The following is a 25,716-nucleotide window of genomic DNA, read 5'->3' as shown; positions in this document are numbered from 1 at the left end:
GATGGATGTTAAAGTCATGTTCTGACATGGCATCTTCCAGCACCAAAGATGCCCTTGAATTAGGTTGTTTTTTGTTTTGTTTTGTTTTTACTTTTAATATAATAAATGCTTCGCTGTATGGCATACTGTGTATTTAGGCAAATTTTATATCCAATTTCTGCTCAGAATCAAAATTGAAAATCTTTAGCTGTATTTAGAGCATTGTGATACAGACTAGCAACACAGTTTAAGTCTTCTTTAGGCCTATTACTAAGCTGTTAAACTAATCTGTGGCTACCCCACATCACAATATGTGGTTTGTACAGGCAGCCAGGAGAAACAAGTGTATGAAGCTCAGTAGCGCAGTTCAGATTACATTAGCATACATGTCCTATATCTTTCACTCTCTAGTTCAGAACTTCCTATTTCATATGGTTCTTTAGAATTTATATTCTCATTTTCTTTGCAGAGAAGAAGAAACAGATTCTTTCTATATACTTAACATTGACTTTCTTATCCTTAGCAACTACAAGACACTCCAAGCAAGCTTAGTGAAGACAATAAAGATGAACAAATAGGTGGTTTTCTTACTGAACAGCTCAATAAGTAAGCAGGCATAAGTCATCTGTGTCATGTTATAGAAGTCCTGGATACCATCATATGATATATGTGGAAAGAATTGTTTCTTCTCTTACTGAATATTTATTCCTATGTCATTTTTCCAATCAACACTAAACATTTGTATCATAGTCTCTTTTGTGTTGCTATAACAGGATACCTGAGACAGGGTAATTTATAAAGTAAAAAAGTTTAGCTCATGGTTCTGCTGGCTGGGAAGTTCAAGAGCATGGCCCTGGTTTCTGGTGAGGGCTTTAGTGCTGCTTCATAACATGGCAGAAAAGGTCAAAGGGGAAGCAGACCTGTGTGAAGAGGCAAAATCAAGGGGCGTGCTGGCTGTATAACAACCCATTCAGAAGCATTCCTGAGAGAACTAATCCAATCTCATGAGAGTGAGAACTCACTCATTACCATGAAAAAGGCACCAAACCATTCATGAGAGATCTGCCCCAATGACCCAAACACCTCCTACTAGGTCTCCACCTCCCAATACTGCCACGTTGAGGGTGGGGTCAAATTTCAACAAGAGTTTTGATGAGGAGGAATTCAGATCTTAGCAATTTGTTTTGCCTTATATATATTTTTCCATTTTTTTCTTAATATCCAGATCCTACACAAATTTTTTCCATTTTTTAACATAGCAGTCAAAGGACATGACAGAAGTATCAAACCTATTGGGGTGATTAAGAGTCTGTCATTTGGGATACTGAGCCTTGTATTAAGAGCCACAAGTACCTCTAGTGACTCTTGAAATGGGTAGCTAGAGAGAAGAAAGGGACAGGTACCAGCAGCTGTGAAATAAACTATTAGAAATCTGTTTCCAGAATAACACACATAGGACTGGGACTGGTTACCTGAAAATACGGGCTGTTGCCGTGTACATCCTTCATGCCCTGTTTCCCTTTTATTATATTATTGTCCCTTTGTTTTTCTTTCAAAGCTGCTATTTAATTCTCATTTTAACCAGATTCAATATATTAACGAACTCAGAAATAAGGGCCAAACAGTGATAAACCATATATTGTTGAGTAGAAGGTGATCCTGAGAGAGAGGTTTGTTATAAAGCCCAACGTGCCTTGGAGTTTGCCTCTTGGCACATGTCCACTTCCCCTTTGACCTTCTCTACCATGTTATGATGCAGCACTAAAGCCCTTGCCAGAAGCCAAGGCCATGATCTTGAACTTCCCAACCTGCAGAACTAAATGAACCTCTTTTCTTTATAAATTACTTAGTCTCAGGTATTCTCTTATAGCAACACAAAATGAACTAAGACACAAATGTAGTATAAGACATTTTCCCATCTTGTCTATGAGGAAATCCAAACCAATTTTTTTTTGCTAACTTGAATGTATGTTTTAAGATAAACATTGATAAAATGTCTAGTTATAAATTAAATTTGTGAATTTATATATTGACTTTTTTTTTTTTTTGACAGAGTCTCACTCTTTTTGTCCAGGCTGGAGTGCAGTGGCACAATCTCAGCTCACTGCCACCTTCCCCTCCCAGGTTCAAGTGATTCTCCTGCCTCAGCCTCCCGAGTAGCTGGGATTACAGGCATGCACTACTAAGCCCAGCTAATTTCTGTATTTTTTAGTAGAGATGGAGTTTCACTATGTTAGCCAGGCTGGTCTCGAACTCCTGACCTCAAGTGATCTGCCCACTTCAGCCTCCCAAAGTGCTGGGATTACAGGAGTGAGCCATCACGCCTGGCCTATATTGACATTTAAAATCATATGTTACATGAACTATATTAATTTAGTAAAATTTTTCCATTCTCACATTTCATAAGAGTTTTATTCAAAATCTTCTCATGTATCTTTAGCATTATGAGAGCTACTTTTCAAGTTAACTAACTAATAGATGGCCAAGCTCTTCACCTTCTCTTCCATCAAAGTTGTTTAAAAAAACATAATACTATTAGGGAAAATTTCATTTCAGGTCATGAATATTTATTTGCTCTGTAGGTTTATTTGTGTAGTATTTACAAGTAAATACTGTATAGATTTTTAAGTATCTTTAAAGATTTATTAAAAACAACTTTCAATACTAGCAACTGTGAGGTCATGCCCCAGGTGTAGTGACTATGTCTGTATTCAATTTCTTTTTTTTTTTTGTTTGAGACGGAGTCTTGCCCTGTCACTCAGGCTAGAGTGCAGTGGCATGATCTCGGCTCACTGCAACCTCCACCTCCCAGGTTCAAGCGATTCTCCTGCCTCAGCCTCCTAGGTAGCTGGGATTACAGGCACATGCCACCACGCCCAGCTAATTTTTGTATTTTTGGTAGAGACAGGGTTTCACCACGTTGGTCAGGCTGGTCTCAAATTCCTGACCTCGTGATCTGCCTGTCTCAGCCTCCCAAAGTGCTGGGATTACAGGCGTGAGCCACCGCACCCGGCCCTATTTCTTTGTCTTAACTTTTTGTCTATTATATCAGATAGATGCTATAAATATCCAAAATTAGTATTGATTAAGGATATTTTAGGCTAACGTGTCTTGCAAACATCACTTCGTTGTTCAAAATAGGGTACTCCATCTTTTCTGGAGTTCTTCATTCCCTTGATCGAGTTCGCAAGTGTTCTTAAAACCTTTCAAGGCTTGAAAATGAAACTTCTTACTCTATGGTTTTGATGGTGAAGGTTCTTGAAGATTGAGTACTGAGCATGATGCCTGGTGCTTTGTAGATACTCAGTAAATGTTTATTGAAGGAATAAGGGGTGAAAGGTCTGTATAGATCTATAAAAGAAGTAGGAAATTCACCAGATATAGATTTTAGGGGATCTAATGGACAACGATTTTATGTTTCCTGAGTAGAAAATTTTTTTAACCATATAAAACTGTTTGGGGAATATGAATCACAAGTGTATTATAACAAAAATCTACATTTTTTTTTTTGTTTTTACTTCAGGCTAGTTTTGTCTGATGAGGAAGCAAGCTTTGAGAGTGAACAAGGTAAGATGGTAAATTTATTACTTTGAAATGGTCACATTTTAAATGTCAAAATAGTTTATCACAGCCTTTTTTTTTTTTTTGAGACAGTCTTGCTCTGTACCCCAGGCTGGAGTGCAGTTGCACGATCTCGGCTCACTGCAAGCTCTGCCTCCCAGGTTCATGCCATTCTCCTGCCTCAGCCTCCTGAGTAGCTGGGACTACAGGTGCCTGCCACCATGCCCAGCTAATTTTTTTTTGTATTTTTAGTAGAGACAGGGTTTCACTGTAGTAGCCAGGATGGTCTCAATCTCCTGACCTTGTGATCCGATCCGCCCACCTCGGCCTCCCAAACTGCTGGGAATACAGGTGTGAGCCACCGCGCCCGGCCTCCATCAATTTTTGTTTTGTCTGGGCAAGTCTGTTTCTCCTTCATTTTTTATCAGGCGAAATTCACCCCCGATATTTCACGTAGGTTCTTTTCTATTTTCCCTAAGTGTCGGCTGGTCTGAGAAATAAAGGGACAGAGTACAAAAGAGAGAAATTTTAAAGCTGGGCTTCCGGGGGAGACATCACATGTCAGCAGCTTCCGTGATGCCCCACAAGCCGCAAAACCAGCAAGTTTTTATTAGTGATTTTCAAAAGGGGAGGGAGTGTACGAATAGGGTGTGGGTCACAGAGATCACATACTTCACAAGGTAATAAGATATCACAAGATAAATGGAGGCAGGGTGAGATCACAGGACCACAGGACCGGGGCGAAGTTAAAATTGCTAATGAAGTTTCGGGCACCATTGTCATTGATAACATCTTATCAGGAGACAGGGTTTGAGAGCAACCGGTCTGACCAAAATTTATTAGGCGGGAATTTCCTCATCCTAATAAGCCTGGGAGCGCTACAGGAGACCAGGGCTTATTTCATCCCACAGCTATGACCATAAAAGACAGCTGCCCCCAAAGCGGCCATTTTAGAGGCCACCCTCAAGGACACATTCTCTTTCTCAGGGATGTTCCTTGCTGAGAAAAAGAATTCAGCGATATTTCTCCTATTTGCTTTTGAAAGAAGAGAAATATGGCTCTGTTCTGCCTGCCTCACCAGCAGTCAGAGTTTAAGGTTATCTCTCTTGTTCCCTGAACATTGCTGTTATCCTGTTCTTTTTTCAAGGTATCCAGATTTCATATTGTTCAAACACACATGCTTTACAATTTGTGCAGTTAATGCAATCATCACAGGGTCCTGAGGCGACATACATCCTCCTCAGCTTACGAAGATGACGGGACTAAGAGATTAAAGTATAGACAGGCATAGGAAATCACAAGGGTATTGACTGGGGAAGTGATAAGTGTCCATGAAATCTTCACAATTTATGTTCAGAGATTGCAGTAAAGACAGGCATAAGAAATTATAAAAGTTTTAATTTGGGGAACTAATAAATGTCCATGAAATCTTCTTCTGCCATGGCTTCAGCCGGTCCCTCTCTTCGGGGTCCCTGACTTCCCACAACAATTTTTGGAGGATATTTTCACTGGATATACTATTCTTGGGTAAAAGTTTTTTTCCTTCAGCAGTTTAAATGTCATGCCACTTTCTCCTGGCCTATAAGGTTTCCACTGAAAAGTCTACTGCCAGACGTTTTGGAGCTTCATTGTATGTGATTTGTTTCTTTTCTTTTGCTGCTTTTAGGATCTTTTCTTTATCCTTGACCTTTGGGAGTTTGATTACTAAATGCCTTGAGGTAGATTTCTTTGGGTTAAATCTGCTTGGTATTCTATAACCTTCTTGTACTTGGATAGTGGTATCTTTCTCTAGGTTTGGGAAATTCTCTGTTATTACCCCCTTTGAATAAACTTTCTACCCCATCTCTTTCTCTACCTCCTCTTTAAGGCCAATAACTCTTATATTTGCCCTTCTGAGGCTATCCTCTAGATCCTGTAGGCATGCTTCATTGTTTTTTATTCTTTTTTCGTTTTTTGAGACAGAATTTCAATCTGTCACCCAGACTCAAGTGTAATGGCACAATCTTGGCACACTGCAACCTCTGCCTCCTGGGTTCAAGTGATTCTCCTGCCTCAGGCGTCTGCCACCATGCCCAGCTAATTTTTTTTTTTTTTGAGATGGAGTTTCACTCTTGTTGCCCAGGCTGGAGTGCAGTGGCACCATCTCGGCTCACAGCAACCTCCGCCTCCCAGGTTCAAACGATTCTCCCCTGCCTTAGCCTCCCGAATAACTGGGATTACAGGCATGCACTACCATGCCCGGTTAATTTTGTATTTTTAGTAGAGACAGGGTTTCTCCATGCTGCCCAGGCTAGTCTTGAACTCCTGACCTCAGGTGATCCACCCACTTGGCCTCTCGAAGTACTGGGATTACAGGCGTGAGGTACTGCACCTGGCCTATTCTCTTTTCTTTTGTCTCCTCTGACTGTATTTTCAGATAACCGGTCTTCAAACTCACTGATTCTTCTGCTTGATCAATACTCCTGTTGACTCTGATGCGTTCTTCACTATATCAATTGAATTTTTCAACTCTGGAATTTCTGCTTGATTTTTAAAAGTTATTTTAACCTCTTTGTTAAGTTTACCTGATAGGATTCTGAATTCCTTCTCTGTGTTATCTTGAATTTCATTGAGCTTCCTCAAAACAGCTATTTTGAATTCTCTCTCTGAAAGGTCACATATCTCTGTCACTTCAGGATTGGTCACTAGTACACTATTTGTTTGGTGAGGTCATGCTTTCCTGTATGGTCTTGATGCTTGTGGATGTTTGTTAATGTCTGGGCATTGAAGAGTTACGTATTTATTATAGTCTTTGTAGTCTGGGCTTGTTTGTACCTGTCCTTCTTGGGAAAGTTTTCCAAGTATTCAAAGAACATTGAGTTGCTGTCATCTAAGTCTTTGGTCATTGTAGCTGTATCTGCATTGGCAGGGGCACCCCAAGCCCAGTAATGCTGTGGCTCTTGCACAATTGTAGAGATACTGCCGTGGTGGTCTTGGGTAAGATCTGGGAGAATTCCCTGTATTACCAGGCAGAGACTCTTGTTCTTTTCCCTTACTTCCCCCCAAACACATGGAGTTTCTCCAAAGCCAGCAAAATACTGGGTCTCAGCCTGGGCCTCCTGTTACCACTGCCTGGCTACTGCCAATATTCACTCAAGGCCCAAGGGCTCTACCATCAGCAGGAAGCAAATCCAGCCTGGCTTGTGTCCTTCTCTTCAGGGTGGCAAGCTACTCCCCAGCCTAGAGCAGATCCCAGAATGCCATCTGGGAGCCAGGGCCTAGAGTCAGGAACCTTAGGAATCTACTTGGTTCTCGATTCTACACCAGCTGAGCTGGCACCCAAGCTGTAAGACAAAATCCTTCCCACTCTTCCCTTTTTCCTTATGCGGAAGGAGTCTCTCCCTGCAGCAGGTACTGCCTGGCTATCGCTGATACTCACCCAAGGCCCAAAGGCTCTTCAGTCAGCTTGTGGTGAATGCTGCCATTTTTAGGACTCTCCCTTCAAGGTAGTGGGCTCCCCTTTAGCCCAGGGCAGGTCCAGAAATGCTATCTAGAAGCCAAAGGCTAGAACTGACGACCCCAGGTGACTTCTTGGTTCTCTACCCCACTGTGGCCAAGCTGGTGCCCAAGCTGCAATAAAAAGTTCCTTTACTCTTTCCTCTCCTTACCTCAGGCAGAGGAAGTCTCTCCCTGTGGGCACCATAGCTTAGAATGAACTGGGTCACACCTGAAGCCAGCACAGCCCTGGGTCTTACCCAAGTCCCATGGTGAGTACTGCCTGGGTGCTGCTGATGTTTATTCAGGGCCCAGGGTCTCTTAGTCATCAGATGATAAATGCTTCCAGGACTGGGTCCTTCCCTTTAGGGAAGCGCATTCCCTTCTGGCCCTGGGTATGTCTAAAAATGTGATCTGGGAGCTAGGGCTTGGAATGAGGGCCTTGGGACTCTACCTTGTCCCCTATCCTACTGTGGCTGAGCTGGTATCCAAGTTGCAAGACAAAGTCCCCTTTACTCTCCTTTCTCCTCTCCTCAAGCGGAAAGGAGTTTCTCCTGGAGCTGTAAGCTGCACTGCCTGGGACTGGAGGAGGGGTGATGTAAGCACTTCCTTGGCTGGCTGGCTGGCTGGTATCTCACTAGGTCACATGTACCCTAACTCCACTGGCTCCAAGCCCAGCACAACACCAGGACTTACCCAGGAATTGCAGTACTTGTGGCCTAGACTGCCTTTCAAGTTTATTTGGAACCCCAGAGTGCTTTAGCTTGCCATGGTGGGGCTTGCTGGAACTCAGATTCTGACCAGTGGGATGGGTGGTTCCCCTCTGGCTGGGGCTGGTCTAACTGCCCCCTCTGTGAGTACTGGCTGAATTCTGCCCCATGTTGCTTTCAGCTGTGGCAGGCAGCACTGAGTTCTAATGCAAAGTCCCACAATCACTGCACTCTCCCTCCCACAAGTACAGATTCTCTCTCCACACCATGTGGCCGCTGCCAAGAGATGGCGGAATGGTGGTGTTGGCAATTCAAGACTTTCCTATCTTCTTCAGTGCCTCTTTCAGTGATACATAGTTAAAACCAGGTATATGATCTCTCACCCAATGTTTGGTTGTTATGAAGGTTCTTTCTTGTATGGATAATTGTTCAATTTGTTGTTCCTGTGGGGTACAGGGGGGAAATGATGGCTGGAGAGTTCTATTAAGCCAGCTTGCCCTGCCTCCTCTCCCCAGAGATAGGTGCTTTTAAATGCAAAAGTCCAGTTTATAGGGTTGCATGATTAAGTTTTGAGTTTTCCCTCATACTGAAATTTGTGTTATCTTTAAAAAATAAATACATGTTATATATACAGTCGACATATATTTGAACCACTGTGGTAAGGAAGAGTACAGGCTTTGAAAACAGAAAAATCTGAGTTTGGATCCTGGCTTTTTAAAACATATCATTTATGGCTCTCTCAGTTGTCTCATCTGAAATAGGAGTTATTTATGCCTATCTTACCAGGGACATTAGGGATAGAGGTAATATTGAGAAACTCCATAGCACATAGTAGGTGACCAATAAATAAAAGAAAAAATATTTTCTTTTTTTTTTTTCCTTTTCTTCTTTTTTCTTTTTGAGACAGAGTCTCACTCCTGTCAGCCATGTCGGAGTGCAGTGGTGCAATCATGGCTCACTGCAGCCTTGACTTCCCAGGTTCAGGTGATCCTCCCACCTCAGCCTCCCGAGTAGCTGGGACTATATGTGTGTGCTACCTCACCCAGCTTTTTGTGTTTTTTTTGGAGACTGGGTTTCGCCTTATTGCCCAGGCTGATCTCAAACTCCTGGGCTCAAAGCAATCCGCCTTCGGAAGGATTTGATAAATCCTTCCAGGAGTGGGTCCTTCCCTTTAGGGCAGCGCATTCCCTTCTGGCCCTGGGTATGTCTAAAAATGTGATCTGGGAGCTAGGGCTTGGAATGAGGGCCTTGGGACTCTACCTTGTCCCCTATCCTACTGTGACTGAGCTGGTATCCAAGTTGCAAGACAAAGTCCCCTTTACTCTCCTTTCTCCTCTCCTCAAGTGGAAAGGAGTTTCTCCTGGAGCTGTAAGCTGCACTGCCTGGGATTGGAGGAGGGGTGATGTAAGCACTTCCTTGGCTGGCTGGCTGGCTGGAGCTTTCGGCTCAGCCTCCCGAAGTGCTGGGATTACAGGCGTGAGCCACAGTGCCTGGCCGAGGTATTTTCAAGTACACACATAAATAGATCATACGGATAAAAGAAACAATGTAAGAGACCGTTGTAATCATGAACTCGTATACCTAACCTAGCTTCAAAATGTGTTCAAAAGGTTAACTAATTACATTTGCGTATGATCCTATACCCCACAAATACAGAACTTTTTTTTAAGTCACAAAGGAAATATAACGAACATTGCCGTAGTCTCAACATCTATTCATGCTATTATTTTATCTTTTAAATTTTGCCATGTCAGTAGTTATCTCCCCTTTTAAATTTCAGATATTCATTTGTTCCTTCTCCCTTTTTTCTTGATTAATCTTGCCAATGGTTTATTATTATTATTCTTTTAGCAAACCAACTTTTGGCTTTGTTAATCCTCTCTATTGAATATTTTTGGTTTTATAAATTTTAGTTCCTATATTTATTATTTTCTTCTCTTTACTTTGATGTTTTTCTTTCTGGTTTGTTGTTGTTGTTGTTGTCTTGCTTTGTTGCCAAGGTTGGTCTTGAACTCCTGGCCTCAAGTGATCTCCTGCCTCAGCCTGCTCAAGTGCTGGGATTACAGATATGAGCCACCATGCCCAGCCATCTTTCTTTCTTTCTTTCTTTCTTTAAGGCTATATTCCCTCAAAATTTTAATTTTCCTATATCTTACAAGTTTTCTTTTAAAACAGCTTTATCAAGATATACTTTATGTATTATGAAACTCACTCATTTCAAGTGTATGTCAGTGATTTTTAATTTATTACTGAGTGGCACTACCATTTCCATTAATCAATTTTAGAACATTTTCATCCCCTCACTAAGCTCTCTTATGCCCATTTGCAATAATCCCTGTTCCCACCCCTAGCTAACCACTACTGTACTTTTTGTCTGTATGAATTTGTATTTTCTGGACATTTGTAAGTAGAATCATCTAATATGTGGTCTTCTCATGTCTAGCTTCTTTCACTTCATTTAATGCTTTTGAGGTTCATCCATGATGGGGCTTGTATCAGGATTTCCTTCCTTTTTATTAATGAATCCATTGTATGAAGGTCCATACATTTTGATATATAGTATTTTCATTATCATTCAATTTCAGTTATTTAAAAATTTTCATTCCATCTTCCATGACTCATGACCATGAGTGATTTGGAAGTGTGTTTCTGAAATTGCCAAATTATGGAAATATAAAAATTCCTCTTTTTGTTATTGATTTTAACCAAGTTGCATCACGGTCAGAGAATGTGTTCTTATGACACTAATTCTTTGAATTATTGGAACTTTTTCTTTATGGAATAACAAAGTAGCCAAGTTTTGTAAATGTTTCATGTTGCTTGAGAAGAATGTATACTCAAACTGTTGAATGCAGGAGCCGGTTATATCTGTTAAATCAAGCTTGTTATTTGTGTTGCTCTACGTCTTCTATATCTTTACTAATTTTTGTTTACTTGTTGAGAAATGTGTTTTAAAATCTTCCACTGTTAAATTGGATTTTCAACTTTGTCCTGTAGTCTTTTACTTGATGTATTTTGAGGATCTGGGGGTAGGGGGTGTTAGAAATGTTTGTTTCTTGGTGCCACAAAGAAACAGCATTTGAACATAAATTTAATTTTCTTAGTAAGACAATTTTTACTTTTTGTAGAAAGGGTGCTCATCGCAGATGGAACAATGGTGAGAGCACACCTGAACAAAGGGAGGAAGTAATTTTTATCCCTTACACAGCTTGTCCCTGCTACTGTGTCCTGTCTCCATTGGCTGGAGCCAGACCTCACAATCTAAACTGAACCCGATTGGCTAACGGTTTAAAATTTTTCTAAATAGGTAAAGGCAAGGGAGAATAAAGGAAAAGAGGAAGTTGCTTATGCCAAACAGGGGAGGGGTCTTAGGCTGCGAGCTGGAATGTGCCTGTAAGCATGTCCAGCACAAATATCTTGGGTAAGGTGCAAGGATATAGAATGTACTACGTGCCTGTGAGCATGTCTAACAGCTACATTAGGGCTTAACAAAGAGTTATTAGCACAAAGCAAGGAGGCTTGAAGGAAGTTAGTCTTTAAAAGAAACTATTATTTTTAACACTTATGATTTTTTTTTTAATGAGAAGGAAAATTTGAAGAAGAAACTTTTTACTTTCTACAGGGGTATATACAAGTTTAGAATTTTTATATCTTTTTGGTGAATTAATTTTTTATTGTTATATAGTGACCCTTTCTGGCTTTAATAATACTTTTTGGGGCCAGGCGTGGTGGTGCATGCCTGTAATCCTGGCACTTTGGGAGGCTCAGGCAGGCGGATAGCCTGAGCCCAGGAGTTCGAGACCAGCCTGGGCAACATGGTGAAACCCCGTCTCTACAAAAAATTAGGCAGGTGTGGTGGCGTGCACCTGTAGTCCCAGCTACTCCAGAAACTGAGGAGGAACGATCAGTTGAGTGTGGGTAGGTAGAGGCTGCAGTGAGCCAAGATTGCTCCACTGCACTCCAGCATGGTCGACAGAGTGACAACCTGTCTCAATAATAATAATGATTTTTGGCTTAAAGTCTTCTTTATATTAGTAGAGCATAACTAGCTTTCTTTTATTAAATAATGTTTTCTTAGTATCCCTTTTCCATCCTTTTCCTTTCAATCTTCCCATGTCCTCTTTTTTTTTTTTTTTTTTTTTGAGATGGAGTCTTGCTTTGTCGCCCAGGCTGGAGTGCAGTGGTGCAAACTCAGCTCACTACGACCTCTGCCTCCTGGGTTCAAGCGATTCTCCTGCTTCGTCCTCCTGAGTAGCTGGGATTACAGGCACCCACCACCACACCCAGCTAATTTTTTAGTAGTGACGGGGTTTGGCCATGTTGGCCAGGCTGGTCTCGAACTCCTGACCTCAGGTGATCTGCCTGCTTTGGACTCCCAGAGTGCTGGGACTACAGGTGTGAGCCACCATGCCTAGCCCTCACCATGTCCTTATAACTGAGATACATCTCATAAACAAGGTTTAGTTGGATTTTTTCTTAAAGCCCAGTATGTCAACTTCTCATTCTTTTAACTGGCAAGTTTAGCCCATTTGTTTATTGTCACTATATTTGGACCTGTATTTTCTGTTTTCCATTTGTTTTGTCCTTCCAATCCCATTATTTTGTCTCCTGTTTTGGTTCATTGTGAACTATTTGAGGTTTTTTTTCATTTGTTTTAAAAGTTTTCTTCATCCTCCCCAGCCCCTGCCATTTACTGATTTGAAAGTTATACATTTTATTTCCATTTCTGATTTTTCTAATTTCTACAAATTAGAACATCATTCTTGTTTTATTAAAAAAATTGAGATTTACCAATATTTTTCCTGTCTTACTATTTCTTTCTATATTTCAGATCTTCATTGTGAGTTCATTTTCCTTTCTCCTTGACTACCTCCTTTAGTTTAGATACTTTTTGTTTCTTTTTTTGAGACAGTCTTGCTCTAATTCAATTTCTGTATCTGGCCGTTTTTAGGATATGCTCTTTGTTTTTGGTATTCTGCTCTTTCAGTACAGTGTGTCTAAATGTGCAATTTTTATTTTTTAATTTTTGCTGGTATAAATTGTATTTCTTTTATTTGTGCCTTTTACTAGTTCTGGAAACTGCTCAACCATTATTTTTTTTAGTGTGATAAAATATGCATGACTCAACTATTATCTTTAAAAATAGTCTCTCTCCTCCATTTTCTCTATTTTCTGCTTCCAGAACTCTAATAAGCTTATGGTGAACCTTTTCATTAATTCCTCATATATTTTAACTTCTCTTTCATGTTTTCATCCCCCTTTCCCTCTACAGTACATTCTAGGTAAGTTCTTCAGATCTGTTTCTCACTAATTGTCTCCTCTTGCATCTAATCTACTGTTTAATGTATACACCGAGGATTCTTTCCCCAACAACTATACTTTTTATTTATAAAAGTTCTATTTGTTGTTTTATAAATTTGCCTAATTTTTATAGTCCCTTGTTCTTTCTCACTTTTTGACTCACATCCATATCCAAAAATACAAATATTTGAAGTCCTTGGGGGGTCTAAATCTATTATTTGTTGGTTTACCCCAGCATTCTTGTGGTAGCTTGTTTCCTTTAGTGATTTGTGAATACCAGCCAATATTTGTTTGCTCTTAATCTGTGGGACTCCTAGAGGCCTAGATAATTTTTTGCAAAAGAAAATTCATACTGCTTCTTCCCAGAGTCAAGGAATACTCACAGCCTGGTGACCACTTTAACCCTCTTCCAGAGCCTTTATTTTAATGTAGAATTGTGGGCTCAGCTCAGTTTCCTTGCGTTTGCCAAGGGCCTTGTCTGGCCGTGTCAGCACAGGCATTGCCCACAGCACACCTGCCTTTCTTCTTCGCTTGCTGCTTCTCTTTCCTAGCTCTGGTTTCAGCTTACATTTTTGTTGTTGTTTACTTCTAACAAGTCCAGCAATGCATTAAACCTATATTTTATGTAGAGAAGCCAGGAGAACAGAGAAAAAAGTGTATTTTATAGATTTAGCAAGGATGGGACAAATTTTCTGAAGAATGTAAACATCCCAGACTTTGAGAAATTTTACTTTAAGAACTCTACTGAGGAAGTAATTAGAAATGCCCTCAAACATTTATGCTCTGAGGTATTCACTCAAATGGTGTTTCATATAATGGAATAAAAAACTAAGCCTTTGAGCTAGACCTTTCTCACTCATCTGCCTATCTTAATCCCAATTTCATGCATCTGTAGCATTAAAATAAAATGAAACCAAACTACATGAATCCATACCAAAAGCACTGTAAGGTAAAGCAGATCATTACTGAAAATGTCTGGGGAAGAGAGAGGACTGAGGTTACCCTTCATCTTATCCAGCAGCATTTCCTTAAAGATTCTTTAACACATCTCTCCATTCCCCAAACTCTATTTCTATAGCCTGAAACCTTCCTTGCTGTGACTCTGCCTCTGCATCACCAATACCTGTTCCCTTCCCCACAACCAGGATTCTTCTCACTTCTTTCTCCAGCCACCTCTGGAATCTTTTCCATTTCTAGATTTTCTCCTCTATTTTTTTTCCTATATTCAACTAAAATCTTTACTGATGAAGTCCATTTGAAAATTTTTAAATCTTCTGTACATTTCTAACATTTTTATATTATGTATCTGAACTTAAAATCTAATTCATCCTTTAGCTTCCTTATCTTAAGGTTAAATCACCCTGATTTACTTAAATCTTCCTTTTTAAATGTGTTTTCCTTTTAATTACTTTGGTTGTTTTTACCTTTTTTTACTTTTCCCATATTCTTTTATAGTATCCCAAACTGAGCATAGAATTTTAATAATAGTGTAATAGAGCTATTACTTTCTTGTCCTTAGATGTATTACATCCTTTAAGCTCTCTATACAGCAACACTTTCCACCCTTGTATGTAGGAGAAATTTACATTTCATTTTTTAAAATGGCCCTCATAATAGTTGAAGATGTTAGAAAGTATAAAAATCATATACTTTTTTTTGTCTCTATGTGTGTCTATACTGAGTAAACCAATGACATAGAGATGGAATCCAATGTATACAGACTGGAGTATTAGAAAACTGACTCTCAAAAACTGGCTCCCATTGTTGCAATAGGGCACAATTATTTTTGTCTTGATATATAGGCTCAAAACTTGGAAGTAATTTTTTAGTAGAGTTTTGCCTATGGAGGTTTTGGTTTGTATATTTGACTTTTTAAATGTTTAAAACATTTAAAAACACACAAGACAGCGCTGTTTTGATCACAAAAGAGTATGCTATCTTTTGCCATGTGTATGATCTTTCTTTTCCTGTGAGATCATTACTACTCAAGCTCTAGTTTAAGTGAAAAATGTGGAGATGCTGCTTATTGCTATGGCCAGTTTTTAAAAGAATAAAGCAGCAGGCCAGGCGCGGTGGCTCACACTTGTAATCCCAGCACTTTGGGAGGCCAAGGCTGGCAGATCACGAAGTCAGGAGATGGAGACCATCCTGGCCAACATGGTGAAATCCCATCTCTACTAAAAATACAAAAAAAAACTTAGCTGACTGTGGCGGTGCGTACCTGTAATCCCTGCTACTCTGGAGGCTGAGGCAGGAGAATCGCTTAAACCTGGGAGGCGGAGAATGCAGTGAGCCGAGATCGTGCCACTGCACTCCAGCCTGGCGACAGAGTGACACTCCATCTAAAAAAAAAAAAAAAAAAAAGTATAAAGCAGTCTTTGAATTAAAAGTAGACCATATCCTTAATAGCCCCATGTAGAACAATGAACCTGGACCCCTATCTCTCACCATATACAAAATCAACTCAAAATGGATCAAGGACTTAAATATGAGAGCCAAAGCTATTAAAATATGAGGGAAAAGCCTAAGGAAAATGCTCCTGGATGTTTTTCTAGGCAAAGAATTTACAACTAAGACCTCAGAAGCACAGAGAACAAAACCAAAAATAGATAAAAGGGACTTAATTAAACTAAAAAGCTTCTGCACAGCAAAATAAATTATCAACAGTGTAGCTACAGTCTCTTCAATGGGATAAAATACTTGCAAACTGTTCTTCCAGCAAGGGACTAATATCCAGAATATACGAGGAACTCAAATAATTCAACAAGAAAAATAAACATTAAAAAGTGGGCAAAGGACATGAATAGTAGACATTTCTCAAAAGAAGACATACCAATGGTCAATAGGTATATGAAACAGTGCTAAACATCACTAATCATCAGGGAAATGCAAATCAAATCCACAGTGAGATATCAGCTTACCCTAGTCAGAAAGGCTATTATTAAAAAGACAAACAATAACAGATGCTGGTGAGGATGCAGAGAAAAGAGAACTCTTATACACTGTTGGTGGGAATGTAAACTAGTATAGCCACTATGAAAAACAGTATAGAGATTGCTCATAAAATTAAAAATACAATTATTTGATCCAGTAATCCACTAGTGGTTATCTATCCAAAGAAAAATAAATTAGTATATCAAAGTGATACCTGCACTCGCACGATTATTGCATTAGTATTCATAATAGCAAGGATATAGAATCAACCCTAAGTGTCCATCAATGGATGAATGGATAAAGAAAAAGTAGTATATATACACAATGGAATACTATTCAGCCATAAAAAGAATGACATCCTATTATTTGCAGCAACATGGATAGAACTGGAGGTCATTATCTTAAGTGAAATAAGCCAGGCACAAAAAGACAAATATCATACATTCTCACTTATATGTGGGAGCTAAAAATTTTGATCACATTCAGGTAGAGAGTAGAAAAATAGATAAAAGACTGGAAAGGGTGAGTGGTGGGGGCAGTGAGGAGGATGAAGAGGTGAGTTAAAGGATACAAACAAACAGTTAAATAGAAGGAATGTATCAAAGTTTGATAGCAGAGTACGGTTATTATACTTAACAAAAATATATTGTACTCAGATGACAAACACACTAAATACCCTGACTTGACCACTACTCATTATATACACATAGCGAAATTTCACATGTGCCCCACAAATATGTACAAATTGTTAACAGTAAACCATATCCTTGTCCAGGCATGGTGGCTCACACCTGTTGTTATCCTGGCACTTTGGGAGGCCAAGGTGGGAGGATTGCTTGAGCCCGGAAGTTCAAAACTTGCCTGGGTAACATAGTGAGACCCTGTTTCTACAAAAAATTAAAAAAAATTATTCAGGTATGGTGACACACACCTATAGTCCCAGCTACTTGGGAGTAGTCCCAGCTACTGAGGTGGGAAGATCTCTTGAGCCTGGGAGTTGGAGGCTGTAGTGAGCTCTGATCACGCCATTGCACTCCATCCTGGGCAACAGAGCATGACCCTTTCTCAAAAAAAAAGTAGACCATATCCTTAATCACAATAGCCAAGATATGGAATCATTGTAAGTGTTCATCAACAGATGAACAGATAAATAAAATTATGGTATGTGTACACAATGGAATACTATTCAGCCTTCAAAAAGAAGGAAATCCTGTCATTTGTGACTAAATGAATGAACCCAGAGGACATTACGCAAAGTGAAATAAGCCACAGAAAGACAAATACCACATGATCTCACTTACATGTGGAAGCTAAAAAGTTGAACTCATAGAAGTAGAGAGTAGAGTGGTAGGTAGTTGTGGGGAAGGAACTGGGGGGACGGCCAAAGGATACAAAATTTCAACTAGACAGGGAGGAGTAAGTTCAAAAGATCTATTGTAAAACGTGGTGACTGTATTTAATAAGAATATATTCTTGAAAATTGTTAAGAGAGGCTGGGCATGGTGGATCATACCTGTAATCCCAGCAGTTTGGGAGGCCGAGGCAGGAGGATCACTTGAGGTCAGGAGTTCAAGATCAGCCTGGCCAACATGGCAAAACCCCATCTCTACTGAAAATATAAAAATTAGTCAGGTGTGGTGGTGCATGCCTGTAATCCCAGCTACTTGGGAGGCTTTGGTAGGAGAATCACTTGAACCCCAGAAGTGGAGATTCCAGTGAGCTGAGATTGTGCCACTGCACTCCAGCTTGGGCGACAGAGCAAGACTCTGTCTCAAAAACAACAACAACAACCAATTGTTAAGAGAGCAGTGTTCAATACAAATGTTAATTAGCTAAATTTAGCTATTTCGCAATGTATTACATATAAAAACAACATGTTGTATGTGACAAATTATATATTTTTGTCAATTAAACAATAATAAAATTGTAGGCCATATTCATTCATTCCATGTAAAATGAACATCCATTGTGTCAGAGTGTCAAGGCATGGAGATCAGGCAGAACAAGTATAAAATGACCTAGAATGAGAACAGCTCCACCAAGGAAGGAACAGGCTTTGGAATGTGAAAACTTTTACATTTCAAGGGGACAGAGACTTAATAGAGTACCTGAATACCTCTGGTATTATGTTTCATTTATATACATATATATATACACACATACATACACACACACACACATATATATACACACACAAATGTGATTTTTATATATAAGATTATTTAAATTTTTATGTTTCCCTTTTGTATGTTTTCGATTCTGATTTGGTCAACTGAACACTTGACCTAATGATAAAATATTACAGTAAATAAGCTTGCTGAATTTCTTCTTGTTCAACTTCTCTTTTATGTGCTTTTGATTTAGCAAACAAAGATCACAATGAAAAACATTCTCAAATGAGAGAATTTGGAGCACCTCAGTTTTCTAACTCTGAAAATGGTAAGAATCATTTCACTCTACATATGAATGATTCTTTAAAATTCTTCAATTTTTATTTAACATTTATTTCCTTAACATTAGAAACTGTCTGGGTCTCTACATAAGAATGCAACTATGTGCCTCTACTTCGTAGCACATCACAATGGAAATTAAATAATTATTTGTTTTGTATGTTTGGGTCCTATCAGAACGTATCCGTATAACCAGGACAGCTAGGGCTGTGTCTGCTTTTCTGTCTCATGTATCTCAACCACCAGCAGTACAAGCCTCAGGAAATATTTGTTCAATGAATGAATACAATTGTTTGTATATCTAGTGTCATTAGATACTAGCAAAATAGTAAATGTCATTCAACATTAAATAAATTAAAATCACTATTTAAGAAACAAAAGTATGCCCCCAACGTTCTGGTTTCCTTATCTGTAAAATGAGGATCAAGACTAAATCAACTTTAAGGTACTTCCTAAGCATTAAATAACTACCTTGAATATCTTTCTCAAGCAATTAGATTGTAAACATTTTCTCCTAGTTTGTCATTTGTCTTGTGACTTTGTTTAAATTTTTTTAAGTTAAAAAAAATTTTTTAAAGCTTTTAAATACAGTCCAATTGGTTAATCTTTTCTCTTATTGGATCTGGACTTTAGTCATAGTCAGGAAGCTTTTTCTAAACCCAGATTATAGAAGAATTCTCTTATGCTTTCTTCTGGTATTTATGTAGTATTATTTTTTACATTTAGGTCTTGAATTCATTTGAAGTTAATTCATGTGTAGAGTGTTAGCAATGGATCAAATGTTACCTTTTTTTTTCCCCCAAAGGCTATCCTTTATATAATTTCTTTTTTTTAACAGTCTCTCTCTGTCATCCAGGCTGAAGAGCAGTGGCACGATCTTGGCTCACTGCAACCTTTGCCTTCTGGGTTCAAGCAATTCTTGTGCCTAAGCCTCCCAAATAGCCGGGATTACAGGCGTGCGCCACCATGCCCAGCTAATTTTTTGTATTTTTAGTAGAGATGGGGTTTCTCGTGTGGCCAGGCTGGTCTCAAATTCCTGGCCTCAAGTGATCTGCCCACCTCAGCCTCCCAAAGTGCTAGGATTACAGACGTGAGCCACCATGCCCAGCCCTTTATATAATTTTTTAAAATGCCATCACACTAGTATTGAGATAACATCTTGTCATATACTATATTTCTTTTTCTACTTGGGTGTATTTCTAGACTTTGTTTATATTTCAAATGGTGTGTGCATGCACCAGTGCCACATAGTTGTTGTTTTTTTTTTTTTGAGATGGAGTGTCGCCCTCGTTGCCCAGGCTGGAGTGCAATGGTGCAATCTTGGCTCACTGCAACCTCTGCCTCCCAGGTTCAAGCGATTCTCCTGCCTCAGCCTCCCAAGTAGCTGGGATTACAGGCATGCGCCACCATGCGTGGCTAATTTTGTATTTTTAGTAGAAGCAAAGTTTCTCGATGTTGGTCAGGCTGGTCTTGAATTCCTGACCTCAGGTGATCTTCCTGCCTCTGGATTACAGGCGTGGGCCACCACTCCTGGCCCACATAGTTTTAATTATAGAAACTTTCGTGTAGTTTTAGGGCCGGGCGCGGTGGCTCACGCCTGTAATCCCAGCACTTTGGGAGGCCAAGGTGGGCGGATCACCTGAGGTCGGGAGTTTGAGATCAGCCTGGCTAACATGGTGAAACCCTGTCTCTACTAAATATACAAAATTAACTGGGCATGGTGGCGCATGCCTGTAGTCCCAGCTACTCGGGAGGCTGAGGCAGGAGAATCGAAAAGAAAAAAAAAAAGAAAAGGAAACTTTCTTGTAGTTTTAGTATCTGGTAAGGCTAGAATCCCCCCTCCTTTTTTTTTTTTATTATTTTCTTAGCTATTTTTGCATGTTTACTTTTTCAGTTTGAATATAAAATTGTGGGGCTTTATTAAAAAGCTCGATACTTTATTGTAATCACAGTAAATGTGAAAACTGACAGGTTGATCATGTTGAGACATCCTCATGAAAAACAAGGGACATCCTTCCATTTGTTAAAGTTTACTTGTATATCTTTCAGACTTTTTTTTTCATACAGGTTTTGAACACTTCCCGTTGTTTATTTCTAAGTATTTTATCTTTCTGGTTGCTATTGTAAATGAGGTTTTCTTTTCCATTATATATTTTCATTGGTCATTTTGTATATATGAATGCTATTCACTTTTGCATGTTAGTTTTATATCCTGGTATATAGCTGAATTCTTTTATTATTTGAGTTATGTCATCTGAAAATAGAGGTAATCTTGTTTTTTTCTTCTTACCAACTCATAGATTTCTCCTGTTTAATTACATTGGCTACTACCTTCAGAACAATGTTAACTAGTAGTGAACATTTCCTGACTTCAGTGGAAATGCCTATAATATTTCTGAACTAAGATGCTGGCTTTGGACACAGATAATTTCATGATGTTAAGGAAGCATCCATCCATACTTACTTTCTTAAGAATTTTTATTAGGAATGGTTGTTGATTTTTTTTTTTTTTTTGAGATGGAGTCTCACTGTGTCGCCCAGGCAGGAGTGCAGTGGTGAGATCTTGGCTCACTGCAACCTCTGCCTCCTGGGTTCAAGCGATTCTCGTGCTTCAGCCTCCCAAGTAGCTGGGATTACAGGTGCATACCACCACACCTGGCTAATAGTTGTTGAATTTTGTTGGCAGCTTTTTCAGTATCTATGTCAGCAATTATTTGCTTTTTCTTCTTAAATATATTAATATGATGAACTGTAATAATAGGTTTCCTGATATTATATCATGTTTGCATTCCAGTTGTAAGTCCAGCTTTGTCATTTTATACTACTTTGCTTGCTAATATTTTACTACTCTTTTTGCATTCTTTTTTTTTTTTTTTTTTTTTTTGAGCTGGAGTTTTACTCGTTGCCCTGGCTGGAGCACAATGGCACATTCTTGGCTCACTGCAACCTCTGCCTCCCAGGTTCAAGCAATTCTCCTGCCTCAGTCTCCCAAGTAGCTGGGATTACAGGTGCACGCCACCATGCCTGGCTAATTTTGTATTTTTAGTAGAGATGGGGTTTCACCATGTTGGTCAGGCTGGTCTCAAACTCCTGACCTCAGGTGCTCCACCAGCCTCGGCCTCCCAAAGTGCTGGGATTACAGGCATGAGCCACCACACCTGGCTCTTTTTGCATTCTTCTTTTTTTTTTTTTTTGAGATGGAGTCTCTCTCTGTTACCCAGGCTGGAGTGCAGTGGTGTGATCTCTGCTCACTGGAACCTCCACCTCCCAGGTTCAAGCAGTTCTCCCTGGCTCAGCCTCCTGAGTAGCTGGGATTACATGCACCCACCACCACACCTGGCTAATTTTTTTTTTTTTTTTTTTTTTTTAGTAGAGACGGGATATTGCCATGTTGGCCATGCTGGTCTTGAACTCCTGACCTCAGGTGATCCGCCCGCCTCAGCTCCCCAAAGTGCTGGGATTTGCTAAGTGTGAGCCACTGCACCCGGCCTCTTATTCATTTCTTAACCTATGAAAACATCTAGGTCTAATGCTTTCTTGTATGTGTGTGTTTTTTGTCTCTCTCTATAGAAATCAGTCCGTTTAAGCTTTTAATCTGTACTGGGATTGATTTTAGTAAATTACATTTTTCTAAGAAGTTATTCATTTTGTCTAGACTTTTAAATTTATTTGCAATAGAGTTGTACAAAATTTCTTTTTATTTTTAACAGCTCTATTTAGGTATAATTTAAATACCATAAATTTCACCCATTCTAACAGTTCCTAATTTTTAGAAAATTTAGATTATGCAACCATTACCACAGTTGGATATTAGAATGTTTCCATTACCCCCCAAATTCTCTCATGCTTGTTTTAGATTAATCTCTGATTCACTCCAAGCCGTAGGTAATTAGTAATCTGTTTTTGTCTCTATAAATTTGCCTTTTCTGGACATTCCATATAAATGAAGCCATACAAAAGGTAGTCCTTTATTTCTGGCATCTTCTACTTAATGGTTTTTAGAGTCATCCATGTTGTTGTATATATCAGTAGTTTATTATTATTATTTTTTTATTTTTTGAGACCGAGTCTCACTCTGTCGCCCAGGCTGGAGTGCAGTGGCGCGATCTCGGCCCACTGCAACCTGCCTTCTGGGTTCAAGTGATTCTCCTGCCTCAGCCTCCCCAGTAGCTGGGACTACAGGCGTGTGTCACCATGCCCGGCTAATTTGTTCTGTATTTTTAGTAGAGATGGAGTTTCACTGTATTAGCCAGGATGGTCTCGATCTCCTGACCTTGTGATCTGCCCGCGTCAGCCTCACAAAGTGCTGGAATTACAGGTGTGAGCCACTGCACCCGGCCAGTTTATTACTTTTTATTAAGCAATAGTATTCCATTGTATGGATATACCATCTTATGTTTACTTATTTACCAGTTGATGGACATTTGGATTGTTTATAATTTTTGGCTATTATACTACTACTACTACTGAACATTCATGTACTTCTCTTTGTGCAGGCATACATTGTCATTTTCCTTGGTTAGATTCCCAGGAGTGAAATTGCTAGGTTGTATGGTGAATTTAACTTCTTAAGGAACTGCCAAACTTTTTTCAAAATAATTGCACCATTTTATTTCCACCAGCAAAGTGTGAGGGTTCTAGTTTCTCCACATCTTTGCCAACATTTGGTATTGTCTATATTTTATTTTATTTTTTGAGACAGAGTCTTGCTCTGTCACCCAGGCTAGAGTGCAGTGGCATGATCTCAGCTCACTGCCATCTCCACCTCCTGGGTTCAAGTGGTTCTCCTGCCTCAGCCTCCTGAGTAGCTGGGATTAGAGGCATGTGCCACTACACCCAGCTAATTTTTGTATTTTTAGTAGAGATGGGGTTTCACCATGTTGGCCAGGCTGGTCTCGAACTCCTGGCCTCAAGTGATCCACCTGCCTCAGCCTTCCAAAGTGCTGGGATTACAGACATGAGCCACCGTGCCTGGTATATTTTAAGTAACAGTTATTCTAGTGCTTTTTTTTGAGACAGAGTTTCGCTCTTGTTGCCCAGGCTTGAGTGCAATGGTGCAATCTCAGCTCACTGCAACCTCCACCTCCCAGGTTCAAGTGATTCTCCAACCTTGCCTCCTGAGTAGCTGGGATTACAGGCATGCGCCACCACACCTGGCTAATTTTGTATTTTTAGTAGAGACAGGGTCTTGCCATGTTGGCCAGGCTGGTCTCAAACTCCTGACCTAAGGAGATCCACCTGCTTCAGCCTCCCAAAGTGTTGGGATTACAGGTGTGAGCCACAGTGCCTGGCTATTCTAGTGCTTTTAATTTGTAGCTTTGATTTGCATTTCTCCAGTGACTGATGGTGTTGAGACTCTTTTCATGTGCTATTTTCTATTCATGTATCTTCCTTATTGACAAATCTATTCAACTCTATTGACCATTATTTAATTGGGTTGCTTATCTTATTAAGTTGTAAGAGTTTATATATTTTTTATAAAGCCCTTTATCAGATATATGACTTGTAAATATTTTGTCCCAGTCTTTTTATTTTCTCGATTTTGCCTTTGGAAGCACAAAATTCTTTGTAAGTCCAAGTTATCATTTTTGCTTCTTCCAGCTGATTGCTCTATTGATTGATTTCAACAGTCCCTGGAGCATAAATTGTTCCACACAATAAACCAATCAAATCTGGACTCATTTAAAGAAACAGTTCTTAAGGTCACTGAAATTTGTGGTGACCCCAGCTGGCTTTTTCCCTGGTTCCTTCAGGCAAAGCAACTGGCCTACAGTTTAGCCTACATGTTGAGACTCATACACTATAAGTCTTCTCCAGTTGCCTTTTACTAAAACCTCCACTGTTTTGAGAGCATCCTTAGGGTTGAATTTCTCTACACTCTGTTACAAATGAAGTCAGTGACTTTGGAAAGGGATTAGGAACCATCAGTTTTATGGTCGGCTTCTCCCTCACTCCCTGCAAGGAAAATCTCTGAGTCAGAGCTTGAGCTGGGAGTGGGGACAATGGCATACTTCTTTCTGAGTGTCATCCTTGCTCTAGGAGCTCAGGAGAGTGACGGTAGCCTTAGGTCTTCTTGGCTTGCCTCTTTCTTCATGAAACCACCACTTTACTAGCAGGGTCAAGTGGTCAGGGGCCCTATATTCTTAGCACACTACACCAAACTCAGACTTCCCAACCCATGAGGGATCTGGGGAGGAGATGGGAGCCTCTATTGACTGCACTCACCTAGGACTTAGCCTCAGCAACAGGTAACTAACTGGGGACGGGATGTGAAATGCTGGCATCTTACTCCTCCTGGGAAGCTAGCCGTTGACTGACAGCTGGAGAGAGAAGGAGCCCTGTGTTCTGGCTGCACCAGCCTGGAGTGGAATCTCCATCTTGCTAAGTAAGTTGGAAAGCGGGAAGATGGGACTGGTTCTCAGTTCAAATACCACAAACTCTTGCTGTTTTTCCTAAATTATAGTAGATTTTCTTAAGTAAATATTTCTTCATTTGCTGCATATCCTTGGGACCATTTCCAGAGATTTTAAATGCTTATGTATTTTGAAAAATAACTTTCACCAATTATGCTGGGGTACAGGTCCGTGATGCCTCTCCCTTTCATTTTTATTGATAAAAATGTTTAAGGAATGGGATTTTTCCTTTGTTCATGCCATTTAAGTATTCTATTGTCAAAAGGTAAAATTACAACAAATTTAAAGACCTCAATTGGCTTTTATTTGCAGTTCTAGAATCAGGCAACACCCCATTCTATAACATGGAATGAGTGTTCTGAGGAGGTTGGTTTTATAGACAGAAAAGGACCAGGGAAAGCAGAAACAGAAAACAAAAAGTGGGTTGATCATTGCAGTTACTTTTCTTGTAAGCGTTAAAGCAGAGGGGACTTCCTTATCATGCCAGCTAGGACTGGCCTGCTTGGGGACTTGGCTATGATGTCTCTCTCCTGATTTCTTGAAAGGCCAGATAACTTAGTTTGGTTTGGTGATATGGAACTTTAGCATGAGTGACTCCATTTTGGTTTGGTCTGTTGGGTCTAGTACAAGAGCTCAGTCCAAACCAATGGTCTTCTATATATTTTACTTAACACCATGGATTATGATATAAAATATTTTCATCATTATTTTTCCGAAAGTCCATTCCCTTTTCAACGTTGTTTGGTAGAAGGTTTTAAGATTTACAGGTGTAACAACATTTTTGTTTTTATAGTTTCATTTTAGAATTGTCTTTTTATTGCATTATGATCAGAGCATGTTGTTTGTAATGTTCCTACTTTAAGAACACAATTTTTGTGTGTGTGTGCCTTAGTA

The 25,716-nt window shown here is 39.6% G+C and overlaps 1 protein-coding gene across 6 annotated transcripts in view; it reads left to right on the top strand.

The window, feature by feature from the left end:
- Positions 1 to 25,716, top strand: part of ICA1L (islet cell autoantigen 1 like) — a 95,324-nt gene that overhangs the window by 56,396 nt on the left and 13,212 nt on the right. For all 6 annotated transcript variants that reach the window (XM_031008827.3, XM_031008828.3, XM_055379415.2 and 3 more), the window contains 3 exons: positions 503 to 585; positions 3,503 to 3,546; positions 18,324 to 18,398. In XM_031008827.3, the coding sequence (XP_030864687.1) occupies positions 503 to 585; positions 3,503 to 3,546; positions 18,324 to 18,398 (202 nt within the window). The remainder of the gene's footprint in view (positions 1 to 502; positions 586 to 3,502; positions 3,547 to 18,323; positions 18,399 to 25,716) is intronic.

Source organism: Gorilla gorilla, chromosome 11, assembly GCF_029281585.2.
Source record: "Gorilla gorilla gorilla isolate KB3781 chromosome 11, NHGRI_mGorGor1-v2.1_pri, whole genome shotgun sequence".
Lineage (NCBI taxonomy): Eukaryota > Metazoa > Chordata > Mammalia > Primates > Hominidae > Gorilla > Gorilla gorilla.
This window is presented reverse-complemented; position numbering and strand designations above follow the sequence as displayed.